The sequence below is a fragment of the Globicephala melas genome, chromosome 11 (genome assembly GCF_963455315.2).
Source record: "Globicephala melas chromosome 11, mGloMel1.2, whole genome shotgun sequence".
In the NCBI taxonomy this organism is placed as follows: domain Eukaryota; kingdom Metazoa; phylum Chordata; class Mammalia; order Artiodactyla; family Delphinidae; genus Globicephala; species Globicephala melas.
In genome coordinates, this window is record NC_083324.2 from 30,970,711 (window position 1) to 30,987,026 (window position 16,316).

At 42.5% G+C, this 16,316-nt stretch overlaps 2 protein-coding genes across 4 annotated transcripts in view; one reads left to right on the top strand and one right to left on the bottom strand.

Annotated features, from left to right (window-relative positions):
- KCTD6 (potassium channel tetramerization domain containing 6) overlaps positions 1 to 10,415 on the bottom strand; it is a 57,711-nt gene extending 47,296 nt beyond the window's left edge. The window contains exons 1-2 of one of the 2 annotated variants that reach the window (XM_060308055.2): positions 10,264 to 10,415; positions 3,795 to 3,897 (exon numbers count right to left, since the gene is read on the bottom strand). The gene's annotated coding sequence lies outside the window, so the exon portion shown is untranslated. The remainder of the gene's footprint in view (positions 1 to 3,794; positions 3,898 to 10,263) is intronic. The other variant, XM_060308056.2, reaches the window with a different exon arrangement.
- Positions 10,416 to 10,573: 158 nt separating this feature from the next.
- On the top strand, positions 10,574 to 16,307 carry PDHB (pyruvate dehydrogenase E1 subunit beta). 2 transcript variants are annotated; one of them, XM_030867553.2, is made up of 10 exons: positions 10,574 to 10,677; positions 10,773 to 10,826; positions 12,009 to 12,116; positions 12,207 to 12,269; positions 12,373 to 12,408; positions 12,563 to 12,848; positions 13,487 to 13,597; positions 13,944 to 14,035; positions 15,319 to 15,460; positions 15,767 to 16,307. In XM_030867553.2, exons 1-10 carry the CDS (start codon positions 10,636 to 10,638, stop codon positions 15,910 to 15,912), a joined length of 1,080 nt encoding a protein of 359 aa, XP_030723413.1. In that variant the 5' UTR covers positions 10,574 to 10,635; the 3' UTR covers positions 15,913 to 16,307. The 2 variants fall into 2 exon arrangements, with proteins under 2 accessions (XP_030723413.1, XP_030723414.1); XM_030867554.2 differs by lacking the exon at positions 13,487 to 13,597.
- Positions 16,308 to 16,316: the final 9 nt, after the last annotated feature.

A 16,316-nucleotide genomic window follows, 5' to 3' on the forward strand; every position in this document is an offset into this window, starting at 1 on the left:
TAGGCTGAGTGACAATAGTCAATCGCAAAGAGTTACATATTGCATGATTCCATGAAATAACAAATTATAGTGTTTGAGAAGAGATTAGTGGTTACCAGGAGTTAGGGGTTGGAGAAGGTGTATCTATGAGGTAACACGAGGGAGTTTCTCTGTAGTGATGGAAAAATTCTGTATTCTGATTGTGCTGGTGGTTACATGAATTTGTACGTATGATAAAATTCCGTAGTACTACACACACACACACACAAATGCATATAAAAAATGGTGAAAGCTGAATAAAGTGTCTACCTGAGTTAACAGTATTGTACTAATGTTAATTCTGGGTTTTGACAACGTACTATGGTTATATAAAATATTACCATTGGGCAAAGCTGGATGGAAGGTATATGAAAACTCTTGCATACTCTTTGTATTTTTGTTCTTCTTGTGAGTCTTAAGATCTCTCAAGAGAAAAATTTATGAGAAAAAAAAAGAGGAGTAAATTATTAATACTTAACATGGATGAATCAATCTCAGTAACATTTTGCTGAGCCAGACACAAGAGCACATGGTGTATAACTCCATTTGTTTCAAGTTCTAAAACAGGCCAACAGAAATATGACTATGGAAACCAGATCTGTGTTTGCCTGTGAGGTGATGTGTGGGGAATTACTTAAGAGGAGACATGAGCGAACTTTCTGGGGTGGTGGAAATGTGCATTTTACTGTGTTTAAGTTACACCTAAAAAGATGGAAGAGCGAGAAGTCCTCTTTAATAAACCTTGCTTGCAATGACCAAAATACAAACAAACAAAAAAAACCCACCACACAAAAAAAATTGGTCAAGCCTGTGGAGATCGAAAACTTTGGATAAAGGACTTTCTGATGACTGACAACCCAAAGAGATTGGAGGACAAATGTTCCTGGAACTTTGGGAAGATTTAATTCCAAGAGAAAAGTGGCCTAGTTGGCCAACTTACACTTTCCAATCCCTTTCTGTAAAATCCAGCGAGCACATAAATGTAGAGTGGCTTTTAAAAGATAATGGATTTAAAATTCAGCACTTCCGGTACTTCCCTGGTGGCGCAGTGGTTAAAAATCTGCCTGCCAATGCAGGGGACACGGGTTCAAGCCCTGGTCCGGGAAGATCCCACATGCCGCAGAACAACTAAGCCCGTGCACCACAACTACTGAGCCTGTGCTCTAGAGCCCGTGAGCCACAACTACTGAGCCCGTGTGCCACAACTACTGAAGCCCGCATGCCACAACTACTGAAGCCCGCACCTAGAGCACCTAGAGCACCTAGAGCCCGTGCTCTGTAACAAGAGAAGCCACTGCAATGAGGAGCCTGTGCACCGCAACGAAGAGTAACCCTGCCGCTCGCTGCAACTAGAAAAAGCCCGCACGCAGCAAAAAAGACCCAACACATCAAAAAAAATAATAAGTTTATTAAAAAACTAAGGATAAAATAAAATTCAGCACTTCCATCTTCTGTGCTTTTTACTCTGAAACATAAAATTATGCCTAGCTTTTCCAAACTGGCCATTTATAAAATTTAAAAGGAAAGCACATATACTGATGAAGATACTCAATGTGTCTGAAATGTCCACAGTCATTATTTTAAAAGGAAATTCTCACCTGAGGCCAGCTGAGTCCTCTGTACTCGCCACGGTCTTCCTGACTAAACTGGGCAGACTAGCTGCATGGACTCAGGGTTCCTGGCTTTTTGGGATCTCTGTGTAAATACAGCCCAAGAATCCTGTCCTTTGTCTAGATCAAAGGACAGAATTCTGGCTTCTCTTTGGGTCACTGTTCCCTTACCTTGATGTCTCCTTTTGCTTTGTAATTTTAATGCTGAAATCTTTTTTTTTTTTTTTTTTGGCCATGCTGCATGGCTTGTGGGATCTTAGCTCCCCAACCAGGGGTTGAACCCATGCCCCTGAAGTGGAGTGTGGAGCCCTAACCACTGGACTGCCAGGGAATTCCCAATCCTGAAATCTTTTAGTGCTGGATGGTGGGACAGATGGGAGTGGTGGGAGAACTGACTCACATTTTCATTCTCAGTAGAACCCAGGAATCCGTGAGGGCTGACACCTCAAATTCAGGGATTTCCCAGGGATGCCGTGGCTGTCTGGAAAGTGCTGGGGTCTCCTGCCAAGGACTTGTCAAGTAGAGAATGTTGCTCACCATCGTGCTCTACAAGTATTGAGTCATTAGCCACTGCAGCCTCTGACCATCAATGTACCCTGAAAGGTGTTCAGGACAGAGACTGACAATGAGGCACTCTATGCTCTGAGGAAATTGGCTAAACAGGCCTTCAAATAAATAGTTTCAAGAGAAAAATTTATGAACCCAATTTCTTGCATCTTACTATACTTAGAAAAGCACTAAAAATCATTAACTAAAATATCTACTCATGACTAGCAGTAACCTTCTACCAAGATGTGTGCTTGACTGCATACCCGTCTCTAAAATCATGTATGTGCTGACCTCCCCTCTTACCTGTTCGGAGCAGTTCCTCAGCCCCATCTGGGAGGCAGTCTCCTGGGCTATAGTCCTCAGTACATCCCCAAATAAAACGAAACTCACAGCTCTCACATTGTGAGCTTTTATTTCAGTCCACAGACTGAAGGGACTAGATGATGGTGCCAGATAAGGGAGACAGAAGCTCTTGACTTCATACCTTAGAGACTATCTCTCCATTTTAAAGACGATGAAGCAGAGGCCCAGAGACTAAAGGCCATCTCTATGCAACTGCGCACAAATTTATTTCTCTAGCGCTACCTAGCCTCTAGCTCCAAGCTTCTATATTCAACCTGGGTATGATCCAGTCACCTAAATACAGCTTATGCAGAATGGATTCTTACCTCCCACCTGCTCTCAGGCTCCCCACCCGCACCCATCCAACAACAATAAAAAACCCCCAAATCTTCCTCCACTCTTCCCCTTTCCTCACGGCAATCCTATCGATTCCAGTCCAAAATAGATCTCAAACCTGTCCCCTCCTCTTCATGCTGAAATTGCCCTCTAGTCCAGCTCTCCCTCTGCCAAAGACTCCCTGAGGTCTCCCTGCTCATCCTCCTCTTTTCATTCTCACTCAGCAACCAGACGCACTCCTGTGACCTAGTCGCTGCCCTGCTGCACTGGCTTCCCAGAGCCCTTACAGTAAACCCAGATTCTAAGGTTGCAGACCAGCAGCCCTCAGCCCTCAGAGAAGTTTTTGGAATGTCCTGGGGAAGAGTGAGGACTGAGGGAGTCCCCAGAGGTCCCACCTGACCCCACCCACCCCCTCCCCACCTCCCAGCCCCACCCCAGTCGAAATGAGACCAAGGAGAGGAGGCTTCCAGAGGCTTCCCTAGTAGGGTGTTGGGCCCCATAAGTCTCTCTCTAAATGCGGGTTGTTGTAACTCCCTTCCAGGCGGGACCCCAACTTCCACTTTAGGAAGCAGTGCGAAAAGACTACCCTTCAGAGTCAGACAATCCTAAAGCCAAATCCTGGCTCATTTAACCAATCCCAGCTTCAGTCTACCCATCTGAGAAATGGAGCCCATAATAATAACACTAATTACCTGAGAGGGTTCTTGTGAGAATTAAATAACACAATGCCTGGCACACATGAAAGCTCTTGTTCACATTCTAAAGAACCAACAGAGAGGAGGACCTTCAAGATGGTGGAGGAGTAAGACGTGGAGATCACTTTCCTCCCCACAGATACATCAAAAATACAACTACATGTGGAAAAACTCCTACAGAACACCTACTGAACAGTGGCAGAAAACCGCAGACTTTCCAAAAGGCAAGAAACTCCCCACATACCTGGCCGTGTGGCTGACAGGGTCTTGGTGCTCCAGCCGGGTGTCAGGCCTGAGCCTCTGAGTGGGGAGAGCTGAGTTCAGGACATTGGACCACCAGACACCTCCTGGACACACATAATATCAGTAGGTGAGAACTTTCCCAGAGATCTCCACTTCAACGCTAAGACCCAGCTCGACTCAATGACCAGCACGCTCCAGTGCTGCACACACCATGCCAAACAACTAGCAAGACAGGAACACAACCCCACCCATAGGGAGAGAGGCTGCCTAAAATTATAATAAGTCCACAGACACCCCAAAACACACCACTGGACATGGTCCTGCCCACCAGAAAGATAACATCCAGCCTCACACACCAGAACACAGGCACCAGTCCCCTCCACCAAGAAGCCTACACAACCCACTGAACCAACCTCACCCACTGGGGGCAGACACCAAAAACACAGGGAACTATGAACCTACAGCCTGCGAAAAGGAGACCCCAAACACAGTAAGTTAAGCAAAATGAGAAGACAGAGAAATACACAGCAGATGAAGCAGCAAAGTAAAAACCCACCAGACCAAACAAATGAAGAGGAAATAGGCAGTCTAAACTGAAAAAAGAATTCAGAGTAATGATAGTAAAGACGATCCAAAATCTCGGAAATAGAATGGGGAAAATACAAGAAACATTTAACAAGGACCTAGAAGAACTAAAGAACAAACAAACAGTGATGGACAACACAATAAATGAAATTAAAAATTCTCTAGAAGGAATCAGTAGCAGAATAACTGAGGCAGAAGAACGGATAAGTGACCTGGAAGATAAAATAGTGGAAATAACTACCGCAGAGCAGAATAAAGAAAAAAGAATGAAAAGAATTGAGGACAGTCTCAGAGACCTCTGGGACAACATTAAATGCACCAACATTCAAATTGTAGGGGTCCCAGAAGAAGAAGAGAAAAAGAAAGGGACTGAGAAAATATTTGAAGAGATGATAGTTGAAAACTTCCCTAATATGGGAAAGGAAATAGTCAATCAAGTCCAGGAAGTGCAGAGAGTCCCATACAGGATTAATTCAAGGAGAAACATGCCAAGACATATTAATCAAACTATCAAAAATTAAATTCAAAGAAAAAATATTAAAAGCAGCAAGGGAAAAGCAACAAATAACATACAAGGAAATCCCCATAAGGTTAACAGCTGATCTTTCAGCAGAAACTCTGCAAGCCAGAAGGGACTGGCAGGACATATTTAAAGTGATGAGAGGGAAAAATCTACAACCAAGATTACTCTCCCTAGCAAGGATCTCATTCAGACCTGACATAGAAATTAAAACCTGTACAGACAAACAAAAGCTAAGAGAGTTCAGCACCACCAAACCAGCTTTACAACAAATGCTAACTGAACTTCTCTAGGCAGGAAATAGAAGAGAAGGAAAAGAGCTACAATAACAAACCCAAAACAATTAAGAAAATAGTAATAGGAACATACATAGCGATAATTACCTTAAATGTAAATGGATTAAATGCTCCAACCAAAAGACATAGACTGGCTAAATGGATACAAAAACAAGACCCATATATATGCTGTCTACAAGAGACCCACTTTAGACCTAGGGATACATACAGCCTGCAAGTGAGGGGATGGAAAAAGATATTCCATGCAAATGGAAATCAAAAGAAAGCTAGAGTAGCAATTCTCATATCAGACAAAACAGACTTTAAAATAAAGACTATTACAAGAGACAAAGAAGGACACTACATAATGATCAAGGGATCAATCCAAGAAGAAGATATAACAATTGTAAATATTTATGCACCCAACATAGGAGCACCTCAATACATAAGTCAAATACTAACAGCCATAAAAGGGGAAATCGACAGTAACATAATCATAGTAGGGGACTTTAACACCCCACTTTCACCAATGGACAGATCATCCAAAATGAAAATAAATAAGGAAACACAAGCTTTAAATGACACATTAAACAAGATGAACTTAGTTGATATTTATAGGACATTCCATCCAAAAGCAACAGAATACACTTTCTTCTCAAGTGCTCAGGGAACATTCTCCAGGATAGATCATATCTTGGGTCACAAATCAAGCCTTGGTAAATTTAAGAAAATTGAAATTGTATCAAGTATCTTTTCTGACCACAATGCTACGAGACTAGATATCAATTACTAGAAAAAAAACATGTAAAAAAACCACAAAACATGGAGGCTAAACAATACACTACTAAATAACCAAGAGATCACTGAAGAAATGAAAGAGGAAATCAAAAAATATGTAGAAATGAAATTGAGCTATTTGTAATGAGGTGGATAGACCTAGAGTCTGTCATACAGAGTGAAGTAAGTCAGAAAGAGAGAGACAAATACCGTATGCTAACACATATATATGGAATTTAAGAAAAAAAATGTCATAAAGAACCTAGGGGTAAGACAGGAATAAAGACACAGACCTACTAGAGAAAGGACTTGAGGATATGGGGAGGGGGAAGGATGAGCTGTGACAAAGCGCGAGAGAGGCATGGACATATATACACTACCAAACGTAAGGCAGATAACTAGAGGGAAGCAGCCGCATAGCACAGGGAGATCAGCTCGGTGCTTTGTGATTGCCTGGAGGGGTAGGATAGGGAGAGTGGGAGGGAGGGAGACGCAAGAGGGAAGAGATATGGGAACATATGTATATATATAACTGATTCATTTTGTTGTAAAGCAGAAACTAACACACCATTGTAAAGCAATTATACTCCAATAAAGATGTTTTAAAAAAAATACCTAGACAAATGACAATGAAAACATGACAACCCAAAACCTATGGGATGCAGCAAAAGCAGTTCTAAGAGGGAAGTTTATAGCAATACAATCCTACCTCAAGAAACTGGAAAAATCTCAAATAAACAACCTAACCTTACACTTAAAGCAATTAGAGAAAGAAGAACAACAACAAAAGAAAAAACAAAGTTAGCAGAAGAAAAGAAATCATAAAGATCAGATCAGAAATAAATGAAAAAGAAATGAAGGAAACAATAGCAAAGATCAATAAAACTAAAGGCTGGTTCTTTGAGAAGATAAACAAAATCGATAACCCATTAGCCAGACTCATCAAGAGAAAAAGGGAGAAGACTCAAATCAATAGAATTAGAAATGAAAAAGGAGAAGTAACAACTGACACTTCAGAAATACAAAGGATCGTGAGAGATTACTACAAGCAACTCTATGCCAATAAAATGGACAAACTGGAAGAAATGGACAAATTCTTAGAAAAGCACAACCTTCTGAGACTGAACCAGGAAGAAATAGAAAATATAAACAGACCAATCACAAGCACTGAAATTGAAACTGTGATTAAAAATCTTCCAACAAACAAAAGTCCAGGACCAGATGGCTTCACAGGTGAATTCTACCAAACATTTAGAGAAGAGCTAACACCTATCCTTCTCAAACTCTTCCAAAAATAGCAGATGGAGGAACACTCCCAAACTCATTCTACGAGGCCACCATCATCCTGATACCAAAACCAAATAAAGATGTCACAAAAAAAGAAAACTATAGGTCAACATCATTGATGAACATAGATGCAAAAATCCTCAACAAAATGCTAGCAAACAGAATCCAACAGCACATAAAAGGATCATACACCATGATCAAGTAGGGTTTACCCCAGGAATGCAAGGATTCTTCAATATATGCAAATCAATCAATGTGATACACCATATTAACTAATTGAAGAATAAAAACTATATGATCATCTCAATAGATGCAGAAAAAGCTTTTGACAAAATGCAACACCTACTTATGTTAAAAACCCTCCAGAAAGTAGGCATAGAGGAAACTTATCTCAACATAATAAAGGCCATATATGACAAACCCACAGCCAACATCATTCTCAATAGCGAAGAACTGAAACCATTTCCACTAAGATCAGGAATAAGACAAGGTTGCCCAATCTCACCACTATTATTCAACATAGTTTTGGAAGTATTAGTCACAGCAATCAGAGAAGAAAAAGATATAAAAGGAATGCAAATTGGAAAAGAAGAAGTAAAGCTGCCACTGTTTGCAGATGACATGATACTATACATAAAGAATCCTAAAGATGCTACCAGAAAACTACTAGAGCTAATCAATGAATATGGTAAAGTAGCAGGATACAAAATTAAGGCACAGAAATCTCTTGCATTCCTATACACTAATGATGAAAAATCTGAAAGAGAAGTTAAGGAAACACTCCCCTTTACCATTGCAACAAAAAGAATAAATACCTAGATACGTAGGAATAAACCTACCTAAGGAGACAAAAGACCTGTATGCAGAAAACCATAAGACACTGATGAAAGAAATTAAAGATGATACAAACAGATGGAGAGATAAACTATGTTCTTGGATTGGAAGAAACAGCATTGTGAAAATGACTATGCTACCCAAAGCAATCTACAGATTCAGTGCAATCCTTATCAAACTACCAATGGCATTTTTCACAGAACTAGACAAAAATTTCGCAATTTGTATGGAAACACAAAAGACCCCAAGTAGCCAAAGCAATCTTGAGAAAGAAAAACGGAGCTGGAGAAATCAGGCTCCCTTGACTCCAGACTATACTACAAAGCTACATTAATCAAGACAGTATGGTACTGGCACAAAAACAGAAACATAAATCAATGGAACAGGATAGAAAACTCAAGAGATAAACCCATGCACATGTGGTCACCTTATCTTTGCTAAAGGAGGCAAGAACATGCAATGGAGAAAAGATAGCCTCTTCAATACGTGGTGCTGGGAAAACTGGACAGCTACATGTAAAAGAATGAAATTAGAACACTCCCTAACATCATACACAAAAATAAACTCAAAATGGATTAAAGACCTAAATGTAAGGCCAGACACTATCAAACTCTTAGAGGAAAACATAGGCAGAACACTCTATGACATAAATCACAGCAAGATCCTTTTTGACCCACCTCCTAAAGAAATGGAAATAAAAACAGAAATAAATAAATGGTACCTAATGAAACTTAAAAGCTTTTGCACAACAAAAGAAACCATAAACAAGATGAAAAGACAACCCTCAGAATGGGAGAAAATATTTGCAAACAATGCAACTCACAAAGGATTAATCTCCAAAATATACAAGCAGCTCATGCAGCTCAATATCAAAAACACAAACAACCCAATCCAAAAATGGGCAGAAGACCTAAATAGACATTTCTCCAAAGAAGATATACAGATTACCAACAAACACATGAAAGGATGCTCAACATCACTAATCATTAGAGAAATGCAAATCAAAACTACAAGGAGGTATCACCTCACACTAGTCAGAATGGCCATCATCAAAAAATCTACAAACAGGGCTTCCCTGGTGGCGCAGTGGTTGAGAGTCTGCCTGCCGATGCAGGGGACACGGCTTCGTGCCCCGGTCCGGGAAGATCCCACATGCCACGGAGTGGCTAGGCCCGTGAGCCATGGCTGCTGAGCCTGCGCGTCCAGAGCCTGTGCTCCGCAACGGGAGAGGCCACAACAGTGAGAGGCCCGCGTATTGCAAAAAAAAAAAAAAAAAAGAAATCTACAGACAATAAATGCTGGAGAGGGTGTGTAGAAAAGGGAACCCTCTTGAACTGTTGGTGGGAATGTAAATTGATACAGCCACTATGGAGAACAGTATGGAGGTTCCTTAAAAAAATTAAAAATAGAATTACCATATGGCCCAGCAATCCCACTACTGGGCATATACCCTGAGAAAACCATAATTCAAAAAGAGTCACGTACCACAATGTTCACTGCAGCACTATTTACAGTAGCCAGGACATGTTAGCAACCTAAGTGTCCATAAACAGATGAATGGATAAAGAAGATGTGGCACATATATACAATGGAATATTACTCAGCCATAAAAAGAAACAAAATTGAGTTATTTGTAGTGAGGTGGATGGACCCTGAGTCTGTCATTCAGAGTGAAGTAATTCAGAAAGAGAAAAACAAATACCATATGGTAACACATATATATGGAATCTAAAAAAAAAAAATGGTTTTGATGAACCTAGGGGCAGGACAGGAATAAAGACGCAGACGTAGAGAATGGACTTGAGGAGACGGGGAGGGGGAAGGGTAAACTGGGACGAAGTGAGAGAGTGGCATGGACATATATACACTACCAAATATAAAATAGATAGCTAGTGGGAAGCAGCTGCAGAGCACAGGGAGATCAGCTTGGTGTCTTGTGTCCACCTACAGGGGTGGGATAGGGAGGGTGGGAGGGAGACGCAAGAGGGAGGGGCTATGGGGATTACGTATACGTATAGCTGCTTCACTTTGTTATACAGCAGAAACTAACACACCATTGTAAAGCAATTATACTCCAAAAAAGATGTTCTTAAAAAAAAGAGCGAACAGACAGTGCTTCCAAGAGAAACTAGGCTCGCCTGTAAGACTGTAAATCCCCAGTCACCAAACGGTGTATAAGGGCTACTCCGTACCAAAGAATTTCAGCGCCTGCAGAAGCGTGGCCTAATTCTGAAGGTCCCTCGGCCTCGAGTTATGATTCTTACAGTCTGATTTTTGGTCCCTGCGATCCACGTATCAACACGCAGGGACGCGCTCCCGGCGTGCAACCGGCGCGCCAGGAGCCGGCAGCTCTCAATAACGTTGATCCCAGGCTGCCTCAGGCTGAGTGGCTAGACACCCGACACGCCTCCTTGGCCCCACCCCTCGGCCCCCGACGCCCTGGGGGGCGGGACACGCAGACGTCGTGCCCTGCCATTGGCCCGCACCGGCAGGGGAAATAGGGCCTGACTAGTGCGCGTCCCTGCTGTGTCGTCATCCGGCGGCGGCTAGAGGACACGGTCAAGATGGCGGTGGTGGCTGCCTTGACGCGGAGACCCCTTGAGCAGGTCGGCAGCGGCTCTCGGGCCCATGACCCTGCGCGACCCCTGCCCAGTCTGCGTCGCCTCAGAGCGTCCTCTCTCTCTCTCTCTCTCCCCGCCAGGTCTCCGGGCTGCTGAGGAGGCGCTTCCACCGGACCGCGCCGGCTGCTCTGCAGGTAACTGGCCTGGAAGCTAGCCGGGCCGGCGAGGCCCCTCGTCCCGGCGCGGAAGCTGGGGCCGCATGTCACCCACGCGAGGCTCAGGGGAATCAGATGTCCGATCTGAGGGAACTAGACTTGACGCTTCTTCCCTCACCCTCCCCCTTAAAATTTTTTCTTGTGGTAAAATATAAGAAAATTTACTCTTTTAAACTGTATATGCAGTGGGACTAAGTACATTCACCACGTTGTCCATTCACCACCAGAACTTTGTCATCATCCCAAACAGAAACTGTACCCATTGAACAATAACTCTCCATCCCATTAGCCCCTGGTAACCTGTATTGTGCGTTCTGTGCCTATTAATTTATCTACTCTAGGGACCTCCCATAAATGGAATCATACAGCATTTGTCCTTTTATGTCTGGCTTATTTCACTTAGCATGTTTTCAAGGTTCATCCATGTTGTAGCATGTGTCAGAATTTCATTCCTTTTTAAGGTTGAATGATATTCCGTTGTAGGCATATACCACATTTTGCTGATCCATTCATCTTTGGTGGACATTTGGGTTGCTTCCACCTGTTGGATTTGTGAATAATGCTGCTGTGAACATTGGTGTGCGATTATCTGAGTCCCTGCTTTTCAGTTCTTTTGGGTCTATATCTAGAAGTGGGATTGTTGGATTATATGGTAATTCTGTGTTCAACGTTTTGAGGAATTGCCCGCTCTCCCCCTTTTTGTTACTGGAGGATTCTACCAACCTGTGTAGTAAAATAACTCCTACATCCTGAAGGCAAAGTGTTTGGCAGTGCCTGGCACCTAGCGAGCGCTCAATATGTAGTATTATTTAGGCTTCCTTGGCTGTTCGCTGCCCCACAGTATACCAGACGTGGAAATAAAATTCACTTTTCTACTTAGGAAGCCACCTATGAGCTGGTATGGCCAGCAAGCAGATTTCTTAAGCTTAGGTGCACATCAGTAAAGTGTTCAGTATACTTCTCATTTACACATCCAATCAAAGACTGGCTATGAGTGATAGAAATGTTACTTTTTGAATTTTTTGAACTTTTGAAGAGAAGCCTGTTCTAGTGATAGTTTTTACATTGTGTGCTGTGGGCAGCCTAGGTCAAGAGAGAGAATCTCAATAGTCTCCTAAGTAATGCTGTAGCTTATTGACTGCTTTCCCATACCTGTGACAGGTGACAGTTCGTGAGGCTATAAATCAAGGTATGGATGAGGAGCTGGAAAGAGATGAGAAGGTATTTCTACTTGGGGAAGAAGTTGCCCAATATGATGGGGCATATAAGGTAACCAAGATACATGAAAGCTACACAGAACTGAGATGGCCATTTGCCCCCAGTACAATTAAAGGTAATGGGGTCATTGCTTAATTGTAGGTTAGTCGAGGCCTGTGGAAGAAATATGGAGATAAGAGGATCATAGACACTCCCATATCTGAGGTAAGCCTTCCATCAGGAAGCAGACCTTTGAGGGGCATGTCTATTAAAGGGTACTGTTCTAATTTTTGTGGATTTTTACTTATGTTTGCGTTTTACGTTCTAGATGGGTTTTGCTGGAATTGCTGTAGGTGCAGCTATGGTATGTAGTCCTCTTTATGAATCTTATCCAAAGAGATTACTTTCAACATGACTGTTTAAAAACATTGCTTGAATGTTGGGGGAGCGAAGTGCTGGTGTGCCACTCTAAATTGCTCTTTCTCGTCTTTTTAACATCTATGTTTTTGATTTGACAGGCTGGGTTGCGGCCCATTTGTGAATTTATGACCTTCAACTTCTCTATGCAAGCCATCGACCAGGTTATAAACTCAGCTGCCAAGACCTACTACATGTCAGCGGGCTTTCAGTCTGTGCCCATAGTCTTCAGGGGGCCCAATGGCGCCTCAGCAGGCGTAGCTGCCCAACACTCACAGTGCTTTGCTGCCTGGTATGGGCACTGCCCAGGCTTAAAGGTGGTCAGCCCATGGAGTTCAGAGGATGCAAAAGGACTTATTAAATCAGCCATTCGGGATAACAATCCAGGTCAGTAGCGTGACGTGTTGTGGGTCTCTTTTGAACATTAAAGAACAAAAATGAAATATCTGCATGGAAGGAACCATTAAAGACTTCTAGTTAGGCTTAGACGTATCATATAAAATGTTAGTGATTTACAGATATAGTAAAGATAGGAAAAAATGTGGTGTTCTTCTTATTTCTGACTATAACGGGGCCAATTAGATACCGGAGAAATTTGCTGCATACCTACAACACCGGTTTAACCCCATAGATAAAATCAGGATCGCCCAGACTACAGATGTCTGTACTTAAACCATCCTCAAGGCTACTGGACACGATAGGTATGAGGCTTCCTAATCAGCACAGTGAAACTTTTCACAATATGAATGATAGTGTTGCATATACTTTTTTTGGGGGGGCGGTTCGCGGGCCTCTCACTGTTGTGGCCTCTCCCGTGGCGGAGCACAGGCTCCAGATGCACAGGCTCAGCGGCCATGGCTCACGGGCCCAGCCGCTACGCGGCATGTGGGATCTTCCCGGACCAGGGCACGAACCCGTGTCCCCTGCATCGGCAGGCGGACTCTCAACCACTGCGCTACCAGGGAAGCCCGCATATACATTTTTAGTCATGTAGTTACTTTGGTTTAAATATGTATATTTTGCAGTGGTGGTGCTGGAGAATGAATTGATGTATGGAGTTCCTTTTGAACTTCCCCCAGAGGCTCAGTCAAAAGATTTTCTGATTCCTATTGGAAAAGCTAAAATAGAAAGGCAAGGTAAGAGAAATTAGTATACATGTAAACATTATTTGTAATCCGTGCCCTCTATTTATGTTGGTCAAATTCAGTCTAGAAGTCACTGCCCTTTACTTTGACTAGGAAATTATAGGATGAGTTCAAGTTTAAAATGTGTCATGCCCTGATTGCACATATATTTGTTCTTTTCTAAATCTTGGTCCAGTAGATTTGTATTTCGTTTCTAGAAAGGCTGCCACATTCCTCATCTCGCTGGAATGTAGTTGAGTTTAAGATTCTAAAATGAAGAAGAACCATAGCTGGCTGCAGAGCAGGACAGTGTCTTTGGTTTCAACCTGACCTCTTATCTGTGACCACTTTGTTTCAGGGACACATGTAACCATAGTTTCCCATTCAAGACCTGTGAGCCACTGCTTAGAAGCTGCAACGGTGCTATCTAAAGAGGGAATTGAATGTGAGGTGAGTGGACATTCACTTGTTCTTAAAGAATCAGGGGACTTGCCTGGTGGCGCAGTGGTTAAGAATCCGCCTGCCAACGCAGGGGACACAGGTTCGAGCCCTGGTTCGGGAAGATCCAACATGCCGCGGAGAACTAAGCCTGTGCGCCACAACTACTGAGCCTGTGCTCTGGAGCCCGCGAGCCACAGCTACTGAGCCCATGTGCCACAACTACTGAAGCCCATGCACCTAGAGCCCGTGCTCCACAACAAGAGAAGCCACTGCAGTGAGAAGCCTGCACACCACAACGAAGTGTAGCCCCCGCTTGTTGCAACTAGAGAAAGCCCACACGCAGCAATAAAGACCCAACGCAGCCAAAAATAAATAAATAGGGCTTCCCTGGTGGCGCAGTGGTTGAGAGTCCACCTGCCGATGCAGGGGACACAGGTTCGTGCCCCGGTCCAGGAAGATCCCACATGCTGCGGAGCGGCTGGGCCCGTGAGCCATGGCCGCTGTGCCTGCGCATCCGGAGCCTGTGCTCTGCAACGGGAGAGGCCACAACAGTGAGAGGCCCGCGTACCACACACACAAAAAATAATAATAAAATAAATTTATTAAAAAAAAAAAAGAATCAGAAAGTTCCCTTTAAGACCCAGAAAGAGGCGTTTGAGTTCTGTAACAGGTTAATTAGGTATAAAATCTTGCTTTGTCACTTAGTTCTGCTTCTGCTTAAAGCTGGGAGCCTACGTGCTTTTCAAATACCTAGCCTTCTACCACCTAGGGTCTGGATCTTTTTAGTATGTGTTTTGTCAAGTTAAGATCCAACCTTGGAGCTGGAGTTTGGGAGAAGAGAAAACTTAGAAGTCGTCGAGTCTAACACTTTCATAACCAGGAGGTACCACTTCCTAGTTAACACTTGGGCATGTTACGTACTCTAAATCTCTGCCATCAGCTATAAAATGAGGATAATACATTTACTGTCCCGTTAGGGTGGTTGTAGAATTATACTTAGTGTAGTGCCTAGTACAGGGTAAGCGGTCACATGTTAGTTATTATTTTAATGAGGAGGAAGTTAAGGCCAAGGGAGGATAAGTGAATTCTGTAAGTGAACAAAGCTGCTTGTAGTAGAGATAAAGATTTTTGTTTTAATTACAGTTTCCCTTTTGACAGTTTGTTCATGAATGGGCAGATTATGTTTCCCTGGACCCAAAGATTAAAAGGAAACAAGAAAGGAAGTGGCATTTTGGGGATAAGACTATATTTGTGAGGAAGTGGCTCTGTAAAGCTATTTATTATCTGTTTAGGTGATAAATATGCGAACCATCAGACCAATGGACATTGAAACAATAGAAGCCAGTGTCATGAAGACCAATCACCTTGTAACTGTGGAAGGAGGCTGGCCACAGTTTGGAGTAGGAGCTGAAATCTGTGCCAGGATCATGGAAGGTATTTCAGAGAAACTGATTCCAGAATAGTTAAACTGTAATAAACACTGTGTTACAGGACAAAACAATCAAAAGCTAGGGGTGGTCAAATGACTTGAATTTTCAACTTGTCAGCTTGGTATTTTTCCTTTGGGTAAATGTTTAAGAAAGCAAGCCAGAGACAATTCTCTGTAATTAGCATTCCTTTCAGATTTCATATTTCCTTCTTCAGATTTTCCTTCTCTGGGCAGCCATACCTGCTATGCTGAGGTGGTGGTGCTCAGCTGGTTTTTCATGCCTCTCTCATTTGCGCCTCCTTCCCTCTTAGGCCCCGCGTTCAATTTTCTGGATGCTCCTGTAGTTCGTGTCACCGGTGCCGATGTCCCTATGCCTTATGCAAAGGTTCTAGAAGACAACTCTGTACCTCAGGTTAAAGACATCATATTTGCAATAAAGAAAGCACTAAATATGTAGCTTGGACTTGAATTTCAAGTCATTGGGATTTCCTTAAAATACTTAATGACATTTCATCTGGATTGTCCTATAAGACCTTTTGATTTGTAAAGTTATGTCTAAAGCAACAACATACGTTTTTGTACTGGGAAGAAGTTTAAATATGTCTGTGGAAAAACTCTCCACTTTCCTGCCTAGGGGCCACGCTTTTTTTATCTGTTACAATAGCCATGTTCTTTGAATAAGATTAATGTAAAATTTTACCCTCTCATTAGAAGGACAAGGTATAAATGTGGCAAGAGTCCTGATGAAAGATATCTCCAAAAAAACATAACTTATATGTAAAAATAAAAGCATATAATTTACGTTTACTGTTAGACTGTTTTGATAAGGAATAAAGGAATTCCTAACTATGACTAATTGTA

What these genes read in the sequence shown, in the direction of transcription:
- PDHB (XM_030867553.2), top strand. Translation starts at nt 10,636, where the DNA reads ATGGCGGTGGTGGCTGCCTTGACGCGGAGACCCCTTGAGCAG. An exon ending in CGCGGAGACCCCTTGAGCAG is followed by an intron (nt 10,678 to 10,772) that starts GTCGGCAGCGGC and finishes TCTCCCCGCCAG; the next exon opens with GTCTCCGGGCTGCTGAGGAG. An exon ending in CCGCGCCGGCTGCTCTGCAG is followed by an intron (nt 10,827 to 12,008) that starts GTAACTGGCCTG and finishes TACCTGTGACAG; the next exon opens with GTGACAGTTCGTGAGGCTAT.